Source organism: Cydia amplana, chromosome 24 (genome assembly GCF_948474715.1).
Source record: "Cydia amplana chromosome 24, ilCydAmpl1.1, whole genome shotgun sequence".
Lineage (NCBI taxonomy): Eukaryota > Metazoa > Arthropoda > Insecta > Lepidoptera > Tortricidae > Cydia > Cydia amplana.
In genome coordinates this window covers 4,216,503-4,234,133 of record NC_086092.1, presented here as the reverse complement: position 1 = coordinate 4,234,133, position 17,631 = coordinate 4,216,503, and the positions used below count along the sequence as shown (strand labels likewise).

The window sequence follows — 17,631 nt, the reverse complement described above, 5'->3', positions numbered from 1 at the left end:
AGTATATTTCTGGTTTTATTATACTTAAAAGTTAGTTGTGACAGCGTGGGATAAAACTATATTATGTATCGATTTATAAAGAAACTTGAGCACTGTTATCCGAAATATATCAGGTATTCATACCTTATAGGTACCTATAATATTCTTGCTAAAGTAAACTCCATCAAGGTACAACCATCATTAGTTAAATCTTATACCTTTAAACGAGCAATTCTTGTATATATATATAAAGAAAATATGAAAAAAATCACTGGTTCGGGCAATACTCGGACAAAATCGTGTAGAAATCGATTTTTAAGAGAAAATGTAATTGTTCTGGTCCGTTATATTCGGGCCTACGTATATGTGATAGAAAAACGTTTAAACTATTGATTTAATTGTATAATGTAAGTATAAGGAACTTGTTTTGTAATTAATTTCTAAGTATGGCTATTTTGTCCGAAATAATAGCTTATCATGACGCGGAGCGCGCTGCTCTAACATGAAATCCACTAAATAGTGTGATGGGCACCTTTGCACCCGGTACAGCTCGCTGAGGTTTTTTTGATTAGTTTATTTGTAGTTTATTAATCAATTAGGATATTTTTAAGTTATTTTTTTTAAGGAATGTATATATGTACCATTAACGAAATTTGCTGAATCATCATCACTACATAGTTATAAAACAAAGTCGCTTCCCGCTGTCTGTCTGTCTGTATGTAAGCTTAGATCTTTAAAACTACGCAACGGGTTTAGATGCGGGTTTTTTTAATAGATAGAGTGATTCAAGAGGAAGGTTTGTGTATAATTTGTTAACCTGTGCGAAGCCGGGGCGGGTCGCTAGTAAATTATATTAACTTAACTAAAAATATTATAAAACATCAACCTGTATTACCCGAGAATAATCTCGCCGCCTAAATTGGGTGATTAGTTCGTCCTACCGACAGATGGCGGGTGGGACCGTATTAATTGCTCACCAGGTAGATTTTTAGGAGCAAATGTGTTCGTTCTGTTTTGTATGTATTATATGTTTAAGAGGAAATGTGTATTGGCGTCCAGTTTCAATTATTTCGAGCTTGCAGTTCCGTTCTCAGCCATCTCCTTAACAACATTACGTAGGTATACTTACCTGCATAGATATACATATATTAGACTTTTGTTTTCGACCTCCCGACAATGATATTATATAACCATAGATAGGTTATACTCATACTTGAGGAACACAAAAAATACTTCCATATTTATTTCTGTGCCTACGAAGAAATCTGTTATTTTTGATTAATTTTCTCATTCCATCCATCTTTCTCACACTCGTTGTTAAACATAAGTTCGGGTCGTCTCTTTCTCTTTCAGTGTGCGGGAGCTCGTTAGCACGTGCACATTTCTCGCTTGTCCAGCTTGGAGAATACAAAATGCGCTTTTATGTTTTAATTAACTTTTATTGAAGTTTTGAATTAAATAAAAATACAGTGATCGCGGGACGTGCCGGTTAGTTCGGATCGAGAAGGAAGAGAGAGAGTTGCCATATACATTTTTAAGGCAACTACAAATGTGTTGCTATATAATAAAAATACTTAAGCTAAGTTTACACTCTATATGTTTTGTATTAAACATAGTTGGGGCCAGGCAATATTACATACAGGTAAAGAGTGGACCCGCCAATAGAAACCTAAACATAAGGCAAGTTATTAATACTACATTACAGGTAAAGGACATAATTTAGTTATGGCTCTACGAAATGTCTTATTATTAATCTTAACATCAGCTACCCTTACTAATCCGTCCCTACCAGGGAACGTTTTTACTATACGAGCCATTGGCCAATTTAATGGAGAGGTGTTCATATTCTTTACAATTACCAAATCACCTTCCTTTAAATTAGTTTGCTGGTATTTCCATTTGGGGCGGCTTTGTAGCTGGGTCAAATAACTTTGAGACCAAGTTTTCCAAAAGTCTTGCTTAAGCTTAGTGCACATTTTCCAAAATGGAACCCGATTTACTGAGGTTTCAGTGAGATCTATTTCAGGATAAGCAGTCAAGGCTGCGCCACAAATGAAGTGTCCAGGAGTTATATAATCACAATCATTAGAAATAGCAGATAGTATAGGTCTACTGTTCAAAATGCCTTCAATCTCTATGATTACAGTGTTTAGTTGTTCGTAGGTCAAACATAGATTGCCTACTATTCTTTTAAAGTGGTGTTTTACACTTTTAACGCCACTTTCCCAAATTCCTCCAAACGTTGGAGAATAACTCGGTATCCAATTAAATGTTATATAGTTATTTAAGCAATATTTGTTGACAGAGTCTCTACAATCTTTGGAGGAAAATAGGTCATACAAGTCTTTTAATGTATTAGAAGCACCTTTGAAGGTTTTTGCATTGTCACAAAATATGTTTGTGGGCATGCCACGCCGAGAAATAAATCGTTTAAGACATGCTAAGAAAGTTTCAGTCGTGAGATCAGAAACAAGTTCTAAGTGTATCGCTTTTACAGCAAAGCAAACAAAAAGCGCGATGTAGCCTTTTGTAATAATAGGTTTTCTAATGCGAGAGACCTTTACGTTAAACGGACCGCAGAAATCAATTCCTACATGCTGAAAGGGCCTGCTCTGAGTGATTCTTTCTTTAGGAAGATCTCCCATCAACTGCTTTGCTGCTTCAGCTTTCATACGTATACATTTTATACATTTATGCACCACCTTTTTTACCTCTCGTATACCATTCACCAGATGATGTCTCTGTGATAGAGAGCCTAATACTAGCCTAGCGCCTGCATGCATAAGTCTTAAGTGCTCTCGTTCTATAATGAGATCGGTAATAAAGGAGTTTTTTGGAAGTATAGTCGGATGCCGCTTGTCATAAGACAGGTTCTCTGCATTTTGCAGTCTCCCCACGGCTCTAATTACACCGTTTTTATCTAGAAATGCTAATTGATCACTAATTGTCACAGGCTTATTTTTTGAGAGCAGGACTAATTCTTTACTAAAATGCTCTGCCTGTGTACAACGTACTATCTTAAACATAGAGTCACGCAATTCCCTAGAAGTTAAATTTCTACTTGTTATTTTGTTGTCTTTGTTCAAGCAGTTATTGTAAAATCTATAAATAAAGCCTATTACTCTTTGAAGTTTATTCAAGTTAGAATAATTTTTTAATAAATCTAGAGGCTCTACATTTGTGGTATGGCACAAAATTCCCTCTACATCGTTAGAAGACGCATTCAATGAAGCACCATGCGAGTCTACATGTGTCATGATATCGTCATAATTAAATTCTTCTAAGTTTGTATGTGTATAATTTACATCACAAAGACTTGGCGAACCATGCCACCATAAATCACACTCCTGCAGCTTATGTGGTTCGACTCCCCTTGATAATAAGTCAGCAGGATTATCTTTTGACCTAACATACAGCCATTGTGAGTTTTCAGTAAGCTCTACTATTTGTTTGACTCTATTTTTTACATATATAGTACTTTTTACTGCCTCTGTTTTGATCCACCACAATACGATTTGGGAATCACTATAAAGATACATTTTATGAGGAACTCTATCTTTTAAAATCTTACTGACTCTACTTGCCAATTGCGCTAAAAGTAGAGCAGCAGAAAGCTCCAATTGAGGTATGGTGTGAGATTTAGAAAGTGGGGACACACGGGATTTGGAACACAACAAGTTCACTTGAACCGAGCCATCAGTCATAAAAACTCTTAGATAGAGACAGCTCCCGAAAGCTTTAAGAGATGCATCGGCATACCCTATTAGCTCTACATGTGATACTAATTTAAAATTTACACATCTATCTATTTTAATTTGACCCATTTGTTTTAAATTATTTAAAAAGTTTGACCAGTATAGGAACTTTTCATTTGGGATTGTAGAGTCCCAATCTTTACGCATAGAGCTATGGAGTTCTTGCATGAATAGTTTGGCCACCACAATTACTGGGCCAATTAAACCAAGTGGGTCAAACATTTTCCCTATAAAGCTGAGAATTTTTCTTTTTGTATTCAGTATTGTTGCGTCATCAACCGCAGGACAAGAGAAACTCAATTTATCTGAGTTTATTTCGAGTGTGAGACCTAATGTCTTCACGGTGTCGTTTTGACCTATCTCTACACTATCAATTTGTCTGTGCTCAACTGGTATATCGCTTAAAATTGGAGCGTGGTTCGAGCACCATTTATGTAATGAGAAACTACCTAACTCCAGAAGCTCTACAATTTGCCTTTTCAGCTCTTGAAGTGTCTCTACATCATCAGCGCCAGTCAACACATCATCAACAAATGTATTTTTATAAATAGCCTGAGCGGCCAAAGGAAATTGATCCTTATGCATATTTGCTAGCTCATTTAGAGCTCTTGTAGCTAAAAATGTACTCGATTTTAAACCGTATGTAACAGTTTGAAGCTGCAAGCAGTTGATAGGGTCTTTGGGCGATTCGCGCCATAAAATGTTTTGAAGTCCGCGTTGATGTTCATTAATAAAAACATTGCGAAACATTTTTTGAATGTCACAAGTTAAAATAAAGGGATAAGTCCTGAATAAAATAAGGATATCAAAGAGCTCACTCTGTACAACAGGTCCGTTCAGCATGACTTGATTCAGCGATGTCCCATTTCTAGATCTCATTGATCCATCAAAGACCACACGATGAGGTGAGGTTCGACTGGAAGGATTGAACACGCAGTGGTGTCCTAGAAAAAACACAGGACCATTTAAATCATAACCCTCAATATCAACTATCTTTGCATGTCCTAATTCCAGATATAGGTCAATAAATTTTTTATATTGTTCAAATAACAAAGGATCTTTTTGTAACCTTTTTTCTAACATTATGAATCTATTATAGGCAACAGAAAATGAGTCACCTAGGCCTAACTCTTCCATGGGGAAAGCTAATGGCATATCAACATAAAATATATTGTCTTTTAGTGATACAGAGTCCTGAAATATTTTTTCAGCTTGAATAAACTCATCATTTGTAGATTTTTCCACTTCAGGAAGCTTTTCAGAGAGCCAAAATTGCTCCATTACATTTTCCAATTTTTCACCATCAGATATATTAATTAAATTTGTTACAATATTACATGTAGTACCTTGCTCGGGGATACTTCCTCCAACAACATATCCTAACATGGTATTCTGAAATACCGGTCCATTTTCAGTTTTAATGCAGCCCTGCAACAATATAGCAAAATAGATGTTTGCTGCAAGCAACAGAGGGATATCATTTGTAATGTAAAATGTGTCATCAGCTAAAGTTATATTTTTTGGGATATGATATTTAGATACATCTAATGTTCTTTGAGGCAGTTTGGAAGTAATTTCATCACTAATATGACATTTTAATATTATTTTAACATTATTTTTACAAGACTGAAGAGTCAAAATTACATACTCATTCACTTTACATAGTTGTTTACGGAAACCAATAATATTGTTTGGTTCCATCATCGGTTTTAAGCCAAGCCTGCTTACTAAATCTGAACGTATAAAACTGCCTTGAGATGCAGTATCCAGTAATGCCTTGCATGTCACCTCTTCATTATTTTTAGTTATTAATTTGACCTTTATGGTTGGCAGCAAAACACCACTATCGGACACACAATTTAAAATAGTATTAACAGCAATGTCAAACTCACCAGCATCGGATGATAGTGGCTGCTGACTGTCATCATTATTTGTCCTGGGCTTGTCCACATGCACATTGCGCTCCTGATGCAGCAATGTGTTGTGGCCCTGTTTACACATTTTACATTTAAAAGTAAATTTACATTTACCATCATGGTTATTAAGGCATACATTACACATGTGCTTTTCATTTACATAAGATTGCCTCTGAGCGATAGGCAAAATTTTAAATATAGGACAGTTATATATCTGATGGTCTTTATTATCACAATACCTACAGGGCGGCAACGACTTCGATACCACATTTGTAACCTTAGGTATTGATTTGTGAGTACCTTCATAGCAAGTACTTTTATTATTAACATGTTTGTTAGCACCATCATAGTAGGTACTATGTTTATTTTGATGACTATCTTCGAGCGCTATAGCACGCTTTTCTAAATATTCAATGAAACCAGCCATCGTAGGCATGGTGTCTGAGTCCCGGTCTAATTGGTATGCCCGGTTTGTGAATTGATCTAACTTTCGAGTCAAAATTGATATCAAAAGCATGTCCCATTTATCAACGGGTTCATCTAGATTTTTTAATGCATGCATCTGTTGATTTATTTGTGAAACAAATGTTCGTATGGAAGCCGCTGTGCCCTTTTGTATATTAGAAATATCTAACAATATACCTATATGATTTGCAACTAATCTAGCCTTATTGTCAAATCTCTTTTTTAATAATTGTATTGCTTCTTTATATGACTCATTTACCAACGGCAAATTCAGAATAACCGCCAACGCATCGTCCTGTAGGTACTTTCTCAAATAAAAAAGCTTTTGCACATCAGACAGCGAGGTATTCCGATCAATGACAGCAGTAAATAAGTCGAAAAAGGGTTTAAATTTAGTGAAATCCTTTCCGTCATAAAAGGGTATTTCAATTGTGGGTAACTTACATGTGGATGCGTTGTGGCACTCCGAAGTCACTTTTGTATTTAACATTTTAAGAGAGCTATTTATTTTTGCTAATATGGAATAGTATTTCTCTTCAATATCTCCCACCTGTTCACCGTCGCCTTCATCAATGCTTAGGATGTCCATTTGCACCTTTTCGTAATCTTTTAAGGTGGAAATAAGCTTCTCTTTACGCGCCTCTAATATATCGGCGCTGGCGGCTGCCAAAGCTACGGGATCCTTGACAAAACTGTCGATTCTTGTAATGGTTCCTTTGCACTGTGAGCGTATAACACGTAACTTTTTTAATTTCTCCATTTCGGTAGACATATTAACCTGTATTTATGACAAACGAAGGCACAAACATTTTTAAACGAAGGCACAGAGACACGATTGCAGTTTGTTTTGATTTTTATTTGAACGTCAATGTCAAATGTGACATGAACGTGACAGATGACACAAAATGTCAAAAACCGCTGCGAAGTTCCGCAAGATGGCTGCGGTCCGCGCCAACTTCACTTTATATTGAAAAATGAGGAATGCCGGTGGTCGAAAAATTCGACATAAACCGAATTACTTGCGGTTTTTGATGATGCTCTTTTCTTCAATCCGTGTATGATTTTCGCTCTATTATAGATAGAACGAAGTTGCAGGCCAGCAGCGCCAGCCTAGGCACTGCCACGACGAGATACCAGCCGGTATAGACGGCCAGCCAGCTCGCGCACACACTTGCCGCGAACACTATTTCGACGAAACATCGTACACTGATACTTTTCCTTAGAAGGACCACTTGCGCATGGAGAATACAAAATGCGCTTTAATGTTTAAATTAACTTTTATTGAAGTTTTGAATTAAATTAAATTACAGTGATCGCGGGACGTGCCGGTTAGTTCGGATCGAGAGTGAAGAGAGAGAGTTGCCATATACATTTTTAAGGCAACTACAAATGTGTTGCTATATAATAAAAATACTTAAGCTAAGTTTACACTCTATATGTTTTGTATTAAACACAGCTACCACTAAAGGCAACTTGTCCAATTTGTCACAAGTTAAGCGCTTCAATTTTGGAACACTTATAACCTATCTTGAGTTATAATATCATTGCCTCCCGATATATGTAATATATATCCCAGTCGATATAAGTATAGTGAAACTAACCGTGAATCGTTCAACACTGTTAATACATAAATTTACCTACATATTACATATAATATAGATTTCAGTAACTGTAGGTTTACTATACCTAGGTACTAATAAAACTCTTACTTAGGTATAAAGATTTTATTCTACTAATAAAATGTATAGTTTGGATACCTACTTACCTATTGTTTTAATGTGTCTACCAGGGATATTGCGGATGCCGATTTTTTGACATCCGCGGATGCGGATGCGGATGCGGATTTTTAAAGGCTCACATCCGCGGATGCGGATGCGGATGCGGATGTCAAGATAGGTACATAAAAAACGTCAAATATTACATTTTAGTAATTTTTATTTCAAAAAACCGGCCAAGTGCGAGTCGGACTCGCGTTCCAAGGGTTCCGTACATTAAGTCCCACTCACGCTTGACTGCTAATTTCTAATAGGTTTTTTTGGCTAATGACTAAATTACCTAGCAGTCTAGCACTTACGCCGATGCTAAGCCGTTCCTGTACCGACCTGTTCCACATCCGCATCCGCATTAAATCCGCATCGATTTTATGCGGATGCGGATGTTGAAAATAATGCGGAAGCTCCGCGGATGCGGATGCGGATATTCGCAACATCCCTGGTGTCTACTATCAAAACATTACCTGGGAACTTTAAGTCGGCCCCGACAAAGGTATAGGCATATACATTACATACTTATTAGTGTTGTCCACATACAAGTATAAGCATGTCCATGCAAAAGGTATAGGTATATGTGTAAACACAAAGTACTTACCTGACTCAAAATGGCACCCTTGCTGAAAGCAACCCCGTGAAATAGATTAAGAAAAATGTTCACTGAATTATGAAATATGAACGCTTGGGGTTGGGCGGTGGGGTGACCAGCGCTGTGGGGAGTTGGGGGATAAGTGCCGATTTTGTAGGGTTAACTTATTTGTAAACCGAAATAATTTGTTTTAATCCGAAATAATTTGTTTTAACCCCATCTATTAAAGTGGGATGGAGCAAAGAAGAAGAAGAATCTAATATAAATATCACGGGACAATGGGAGAGAATGCCATTAGGCATTAAGTCTGTTGTGGGTTTGACTGGTAGAGAATGCCATTAGGCATCAGGTCCGTAGTGGGTTTGACTTGTAGAGAATGCCATTAGGGATTAAGTCCGCTATATGTACATTATTTTTAAGTTTAAATAAATAAACAATATATCTTGGGAAGACTGTCCCGCGCTGCGTGTCTCACGTGTCTCATGCATGGTCCCCCTACACGGGAAAAGGCAGGTGCGCCCACAAAAGCCCTAATGCCCCTCCACGATATTTGTTTAGGTATATTTACTGGTTATATTGCGAGACCTCTATATACTGACGTGTAAATACAAGTAATAGATGAAAGGTTTTGTTTTAATTCGTAGCAAAAGTATAAATAGTACCTATTAATCGTTTCTGATAAAAACAAATATTATAAAAATGTTGGCCCAAAATAAGTACCTAGATAATTATTTTACTTATAGAGTCATTGCGTTCAGTTCACCGTCCAGTGCCTGTTTCCGTCCACTTGGCGTAGTTGCCACAAAGAATTAAATCGTTCGCTAGATTCTAATCAAGTAAATAAACAATATAGGTAAATTATCCAAGAAATGTAACGTAGTTTTGTTACTTAAAAGAAGTTTAGTTTTATAAGATTACATTTCATTCAGCAAACAAATTAAACTACATTATTAACCACACAAATTTCTCTATTCAATTCATCGTATTTACTCCGATAATTGGCTTAAACCTATATAATTTTAAAAACGGCATAAGTCTCCTACTAATCTCAAATGGATACGACTTTTTGTTCTGGGGCTTCGAAAATCAGATTTTGGATGATTTATGAAAAAAAATAAAAAAATCGTATCTCCAGATCCGTGGCTCCTAGGACCAAGGTTCCAAGGAAGAAAGGGAAGGAAATGACACCACAAACCCCCCAAAATTCTTAGAAACTGTATTGCCGGAGCTACTAGATGATGAAGTTGTAGATGAAGATGTGCCGATTGTATTCCAGCATGACGGTTGCCCGGCACATTTCCAGAGAGATGTTCGGGAGCACCTCAACAACTCCTTTCCAAATTCATGGATAGGCAGAGGCGGCCCCATCCCTTGGCCTGCTCGATCTCCAGACCTAACTCCGTTGGATTTTTACGTCTGGGGAAGAGCTAAGGAATTAGTTTATTCCACGGAAGTTCCTACAAGAGAAGTGTTGGTAGAAAGAATAAACGCCGCATTTCAAACCATGAAAGAAGAAATGGTGCTAGCTACGACAACGGATGAAATTAGAAAAAGGTGTCGGGCGTGTATGCGGGAGAGAGGACAACAGTTCGAACAAAATTTACGATGAATTAATTTACTTACCTACGAATCTTAATTTCCATGTCTGTCTTTTTTATCCTTTTGATTAAAATCTGATTTGCAAAGCCTTTTTTTATTGAAGTCATAAACCAAAGACCTTTAAATAAAAAGAGCTCTCCAATTGATGTTAGTTTTTTTTTCATTTCATTTAGAAGTGCAGATGTTCAGTTTATTTGTAATGAAAAAGATCCATGTGTTCGTTTTATGCTGTAATTTGTAATAAAAATCTAGTAATTTTAGAAGCAGACAGGCCTAATGTAAGACGCATTTAAGACCATACAAACAATGCATTTAAGACCATACAAACAATGCATTTAAGACCATACAAAAAAAGTTATGGGGCTTCGAAAATCAGATTTTGGATGATTTATGAAAAAAAAAATAAAAAAATCGTATCTCCAGATCCGTGGCTCCTAGCACCAAGGTTCCAAGGAAGAAAGGGAAGGAAATGACACCACAAACCCTCAAAAAAATTTTGTCGGTACATGTGCCAAACACCCTGTATAATAAGTGTTCCGGACGTTTGTATTTTAGTTTTTATTTTATTTTGGGTAGTTCCTTAGTTTTTATTTTACTTTGACGATAAACAGGAAATTCTACCTCACCCCGTAGTCCATCATATTTGATGGAGTGAGTTGGGTTTTCATACAAAGGTGATTTTGGAAGATTGTTGGATCGATTTTTTTTATTATGAGTATTACTATAGCTCCATTTTAAATTGGAATACATTATTTTTGTAGCAGTAGCCTTAAAAACCCATATCACCCCCCTTTCATCCCTTCTCACCCCATTCATAACCCAACTCTCCTCGTGAACCTAACTTTAAGCATAGGCAAGGCAATTTTGACTAAGTATTAATAGCGCACAAATTTAATTAAGATGTATACAGGGTGTCTCATTTAAATCGGTCAGTATGGGAAAGTCTGAAACTATAAGACATACGAAGATCTGTTCTTAGGAACCATGTCATCGATTTTAATAACATGAAAAACTGCATTCATACTTTAAAAAAAAACCTGTTCTCAGCTCGGGAATCGAACCCGTACATTTTGAAAAATAAAACTAAAACTATTTTTATTTGGATATCGATTGTGTAGGTCTTAAGAAGTACATTTTACTATGAAATATGATGTCTAAAATGAATAAAATGCATTGTTTTCATATTCTTTAATTTATTTTAGCAAGTCTTCGAAATGACCACCGCCTTTTTATTATTTTGAGTACAGGTTTTTTTAAATGTATGAATGCAGTTTTTCGTCTTTCGTTCCAATACTGACCGATTTAAATGAGACACCCTATATATTGTTATTTACCCTTCATAATATGTACACAATAATTAATGACTAAACTATCATTTTTATCCGAGTTGCTTCGTCGAATAGGTAAATTAAAAATAAACACAATATGAATGAGAGGCATATCCTTTTTTCCACTTTTTTTATACCTACGCCGATTAGTATCATTTACGTTACTATGGGTGCTTATAGTTTTCTTAATAATATGATTACTAACTACAACTTCATTATTCACTGCGCCCAGATTTTTAATTATATTCCTGCCTCGCCCTAACTACTCCTTAATTTTACTCCCTTGCGACATATTTTATAATTCCATTTTTAGGTGGGACACCGCCCAAAACCAATCCATTTACTTTCACTCAACATTTAAAAAAACAAAAACAAACGTATTATCTTAAATATCTGTATTCTATTATAACATTTATAACCTACAAATTATGGTTTAAATTTGAATGCCACCAATCCAATAATCTACATAACGCATTCCAATTTCAAACTAATTCTTTGTTTATGGAACCCAGTGAGTTCGAAAATTGAAAACTGGCGGGAAATCTGACAGCTGCCAGCAAAGAGGTTATGATTATAACTACCAACTTATTTTTGCCGGTGCTGAAAACTCGAACGCACATTACTTGATACAAATTTCATTGTTTTGTTACACAGTGGCGCCACTGGTGACGGTAAATAATAACTTGGTGGAGCATTTATAACTACCAACTTAGTTTTGCAGCTAGTGAAAATGTCTTTTCCTACACATCTAACGTACTTATTTGTGTGTTAACAGTAAAATATAAATTGGTCGTGGATCAATAGGGTTGTCAAAATGAATGCTTAACTGCTAATGCGTTTTTCATTATTCTACAAACAGTGACCCTCCCGCCATAGAGCAAACCTACCAAATGGAGGGATAGGTTTATAATAGATAATGGGACTCATGGGACTAGATTAATAACGTGTTTAAGGTGACAAGAAATAATAGATCATCCGGGAAAACATTTTCTGAAAATGATTTTATTACGTCATCTATGGGCGTTTTGAATCTACCACATGCCTACCACTTACAAGCGACCCGCCCCGGCTTTGCATGGGTTAACAAATTGTACGTAAACCTTCTGCTTGAATCACTCTATCTATTAAAAAAACCGCATCAAAATCCGTTGCGTAGTTTTAAAGATCTAAGCATATATAGGGACATACAGACAGCGGGAAGCGACTTGTTTTATACGTACTACGTAGTGATATGTATACATACTTGAAAAAAACATGGCCCTCCCATTCCATCTTTGTAAGATGGGTCAAAATGACAGATAAACAACATAAGACCTTTCACTTGTCAGATTTCTCGTACATAACTGTCACTGTTTGTATACCCAGTGAAATTTAATTAGGTAGTAATGTAACTGTAATTGGCCGAACCGAAAGTGTTCATAATTATAAAGGTCAATTAAAACTAATTTCGGTGTCAGAATTGTTGACTTTTAGACACTAAAATTAGTTTTGAAAGTTTTGCAAAGAAATAGAATAGAGCCCGTACCATGAGTCACTGACAGTGTCAAAACTGACATTTACGCTATCGAGAACGTAATTTACTTTCTATGCATCTCGATCTCGTTTGCACTAATATGCGAGTACGAGCGAGATGTATAGAAAGTAAACTACGTTCTCGACGGCGTTTATGTCAGTGACAAACTGATGGTAGCCGTACTGCCTGGCCTAGTAGGCAGTGACTCAGCGTAAAGTGTCATTCTATGGAACTTGCAAACTATGTAAACAAAAGTTACTCAATTTCAATATGGCGGTTTGTTTACATAGCAAGTTCCATAGAATGACACTTTACGAAGCAGGAGGTCCCGGGTTAGAATCCTGGTAAGGGCATTTATTTGTGTGCTCATCACGAATATTTGTTCTTGAGTTATGGATGTTATATATTATGTACTTATCTAAGTATTTATCTACCTAAGTACACAATAAGTATGTATACTTACGTAGATATATGTAGGTAGTATATCGTCAGCACCCATAGTAAGTACCTATAAGTTTTGCTTAGTTTGGGGCCAGGTCGATTTGTGTAATATTGTCCACGAAAAAATCAACGGGCTGCACTCAGGGAGTGCCGGCAGAAGTGAAAACTCAATAACTAGTGCAAAATGCACTATGTATAATTGAGGTTAACGCCATCTAGCGTTAGCGTTAATTACTTGAAACCCCTAAACACATCACTGTTAGTACTCGAATTATATTAATACCAGTTAGAGCGAAACTCACTAATCAATAATCACTAATCAATAAAGAAAAACTCAATGACATTACATGTAGGTAACAGTTTTTCATGTAATGTCATTGAGTTTTTCTTTATTGATTTAAATGCCATCTAAATGAGTGGCCATCTTACGGTCACGTGATCGTCTTACGCTGTCTCGAGTTTAACATTTTATCCCCACCTCAAAAAGTGCACAGCGCCGCTAAAGAAGTTTTCACTTCAAAAATATATGATATGTGTAATGCATAAAGCATTTGAAATGAAGCTTTTACATTATACATTTAAAATTATAGCAACTTCTTTTCGCAACCACGCCAGTCGGCACGGTTCATACATACAAACGATCGGTTCCATGCCAGTGTATGTAATTACATGCATTACATTACATGCATGTTTACATGTTCAGGCAAGTGAGGGCTGTCATTACTTAGTATTGATTCTGTACCTTATAATCATACTCTAGGCTAAAAGGGTGCCTGTTTTGTTTAGATTTTCTCTGTTATATCTTATATCTACCTGTAAACGAGCAATTCTTGTATATATATATTTCGGGGATTTCGGAAACGGCTCTAAAGATTTCGATGAAATTTGCTATACCTAAGTATGGGGATATTCGGGGGCAAAAATCCATCTAGCTAGTTGCGAGTTGCGAATTACTTACGTGTATCATACAACGTTTTACAGTACATATGGAACTTTTTCGAAATATGTATATAAATCATCTACCGTAAAACGGGGTGAGTGGGATTCGCGGGGAGAGGTGGGTTATGAATGGGGAGAGAAGGTTTGAGAGGGGGGTGAGAAGGGATTTTAAGGCTACTGCTACAAAAATAATGTATTCCAATTTAAAATGGAGCTATAGTAATACGCATAATAAAAAAAACGATCCAACAATCTTCCAAAATCACCCCAAATACGAGGGACTACGGGGTGAGGTGGGTTTTCCTCTTTATCGTCAAGGTATGAAATGGAACTACCCAAAATAAAATAAAAACTAAAATACAAACGTCCGGAACACTTATTAATACACCATTCAGTTTTCATATGTAAAAATAAAATGTTATCGAGATTTGAATTTCAGTTTTGACCCTACTCACCCCATTTTACGGTATCTGTTGCTTGTCAGCGTATGTTTACATGTTCAGGTAAGTATTGATTTTGTACTTATCTTATAATCATAGTTTAGGCAACAAGGGTGCTTGTTTTGACTAAATTTTGTTCCTATATCTAGTAGGTCTGTGAGCTATAGACCTCGCGCGTAAACTTCATAATTCATAAGCTTAAGAGCCAACAGGAGCTAAGATTTAAATATTTTAGGTAAATATACCCGTCTCGCTAACGGAAGCGGCTCCTAAAACTAGTGCGATAAGGACAAGGCGAAAAATCCTGCTTAAAAATCTCAAAAATCGAGGTTTCGTACTCGACTGTTTCCTCCTCCAAAACTTAACCAATCGTAACCAAATTTGGAAATCTAAATGATAATGACATTATCTGTGTCGGACCGTTTTGCTTTTTTGACTAATTGATATCAGTTTTGAATAGCACGCCTCTCATTGCGGCATAGTCAATTAGGCCATTTTGGCCATTTTTGAAGGGCTCTAGCGCCTTAAAAAACAAAAATATTAAAAAAAGTAAAACGGTCCAACACAGATATTGACAATATTAATCTGTGTTGAAATAGTTATTTGTACAACAAGTGATCAAAGTTTGATATTTCTTCGAGTGCTTATTTTGAGTCCCGTGTGTGATAGGCAGATGCGCGTATCTACACGTAGCTCACGTAGTACAGGAACCCGAGTTTAGTGTCTACTCCCCTCCCGGTACTCTGCCTATTTCACGTGCAAGCGAAAGATTCTATAATAGATTCACGAGCGTAGCGAGTGAATCTAATTTAGAATCTTGAGCGTGGTAAGGGACTCAAAAGCGCACGAGATGTAAATAACTTTGATCTCGTGTAGTACACAACATTTTTCACCTCAGCGCAGTGAGAACATACCTATTAGTCAACTTGAAAAATGTAATCCTTGTTCATCACTTAATACCTGCACTCATGTTTTCTTAAGATATACAAACAATTAAGTTTAATTACCGCAATGGAACACAAAAACAAAACGTAATAATAAATTCCATTAAAATAATATAGAAATAACAAACATTAACTGCCACTTCAATTGACAACTTTTTTTGAAAAAAAAAAAAATCTTTGTAAGATACGGTCCGAATTGCGGATACGTACTATTTGTCAACTATGGTAGAAATTCTTAAAAGTAAAATAATTAATTTTGCGTGATGATCTGTGTATTTTTTGAGTTCGATATTTTAATTGTACAATAAAATACCTAAAATATAGTATTTTATCAGTTTTTATTAAATCTTAAACTTTATTTTTATTTATTAATTATTAAGAATTCATACTCGTACGTGGTTTGGAACGATGCGGTCTGAAGTTTTTCGGGGGTCTATTATAAACCGTGAATATACTGTTGAATGTCGTTTTAACTTTTTTTTGTCTGTTTCTTTTTGCTAACAGTGTGAAAGGGACAGAGATAATAGAACCCAAGTATTTCGAACTTTTATTAGACCCCGCATGTTGAAATGACATTTGACTATAAAGGTCACTTGAATGTCATTTTGTCTCACTCAGTGAGCAAAATCGCATTTTGCTCACTGTTTTTAAGAATCAAAGTACCCTTGTTCGAGCTGCTGAGGTGAAAAAATCATTGCTCTAGCTTCAAAACCCACGGAGGAAACAGTCGAGTACGTTTGTATGGAGAAATGACCACTCCTGTTGGCTCTTAAAAAACTTACTTCATTGAGTCATCATCAATTTATCACACACACAGCGAACATTTAATAGTTTTATGTGACATAGACCCTAATGGCACTGAAGTCCTTTCTGCCGATTTCCACCATTTTCCAAAAACCGAAACGACAGAAAGAAAATCGTTTTTTATTAAAGTCTCTTATTTCATCTAGTATTCAAGTGATCTATGGTATAGAGTATAGAGCACTGTGGTCTGTAGATCGATAGCGCTGTGAGGTGCCGCCATCTCGCGGGCGCGGCGTGCGCGGCTGCGCGGGCGCCGATCGCCAGTTAACGCGCGCCACACACGACGATCCGGCGGGACCACACTTGAAGATAAACTAGCTACAGCCATATTCGAACATACGTCAAATATAAGATATTGAAACGATATGGATCGGATATGTCAGTGTCAAAAGTGACGTTTCTTCAAACAAAAACTTCACTCTTGACACTTGTTTGACACTGACATATCCGATCCATATCGTTTAGATATCTAATATTTGACGTATCTTAAAGTTCCAATATGACTGTTGTATTGTAGTGCAACAAGACTTACCGGCTCGGCTACGACATTGAGCGATTTGCGACGGCGGCAGCGATAACTATAGGCTGGAGCGAGACAAAGCGATGGGACCTTTCGTTCCCACTTATGGTTGTCACTGTCGCCGTCGCAAGTCGCTCAATGTCGTGGCCGAGCCATACATAAAACTCATGTCATGAAAATCAAAACAATTCCCTTAGTGTCGGCCGCTACACATAAATATTACACGAAACTCTGCATAGGGGCGCCACTACCACAATAAGTCACAATCTAAGGGTCTACCACAAACGAGAGAGTCGAAATTTTGTTATCTATCCTCTCTATCACTCTTGAATATTCGAGCGATAAAGAGGCAGATAGCTGAGTTTCTATTTTCGCGTTTCCCGGTAGGCCCTTTGTAAAAACAAACCGCCTTGATGTATCAATGTCATTTGAAAACTTGTCAATAAACAGTTTCAGGCACAGATGTATAAGTTACTGTATGGTTTACGATGGGTGCTATTGCTGCACTCTGGCGGCAGAACATTGCAGTAATACTCCCAATTACTAAGGTCGTATCAAAACCAGTGCAAAATCATAACAAATGGTTAAATCTGAACGGGTCAACGCCAAGAAAATTCAATTTCGGTTGAG

General features: G+C 36.5%; 1 protein-coding gene across 4 annotated transcripts; it reads right to left on the bottom strand.

The window, feature by feature from the left end:
- Positions 1 to 1,456: 1,456 nt before the first annotated feature.
- LOC134659355 (uncharacterized) lies at positions 1,457 to 6,900 on the bottom strand. Of its 4 annotated transcripts, XM_063515025.1 has the most exons (4): positions 6,666 to 6,900; positions 5,627 to 5,723; positions 5,081 to 5,162; positions 1,457 to 4,678 (listed from the first exon to the last, which is right to left on the bottom strand). In XM_063515025.1, the coding sequence occupies exons 1-4, from the start codon at positions 6,683 to 6,685 to the stop codon at positions 1,674 to 1,676; spliced, it is 3,204 nt and encodes a 1,067-aa protein (XP_063371095.1). In that variant the 5' UTR covers positions 6,686 to 6,900; the 3' UTR covers positions 1,457 to 1,673. The 4 variants fall into 4 exon arrangements, with proteins under 4 accessions (XP_063371095.1, XP_063371093.1, XP_063371094.1 ...); XM_063515023.1 differs by having other exon boundaries at positions 5,081 to 5,723; XM_063515024.1 differs by having other exon boundaries at positions 1,457 to 5,162.
- Between the last annotated feature and the right edge of the window lie 10,731 nt (positions 6,901 to 17,631).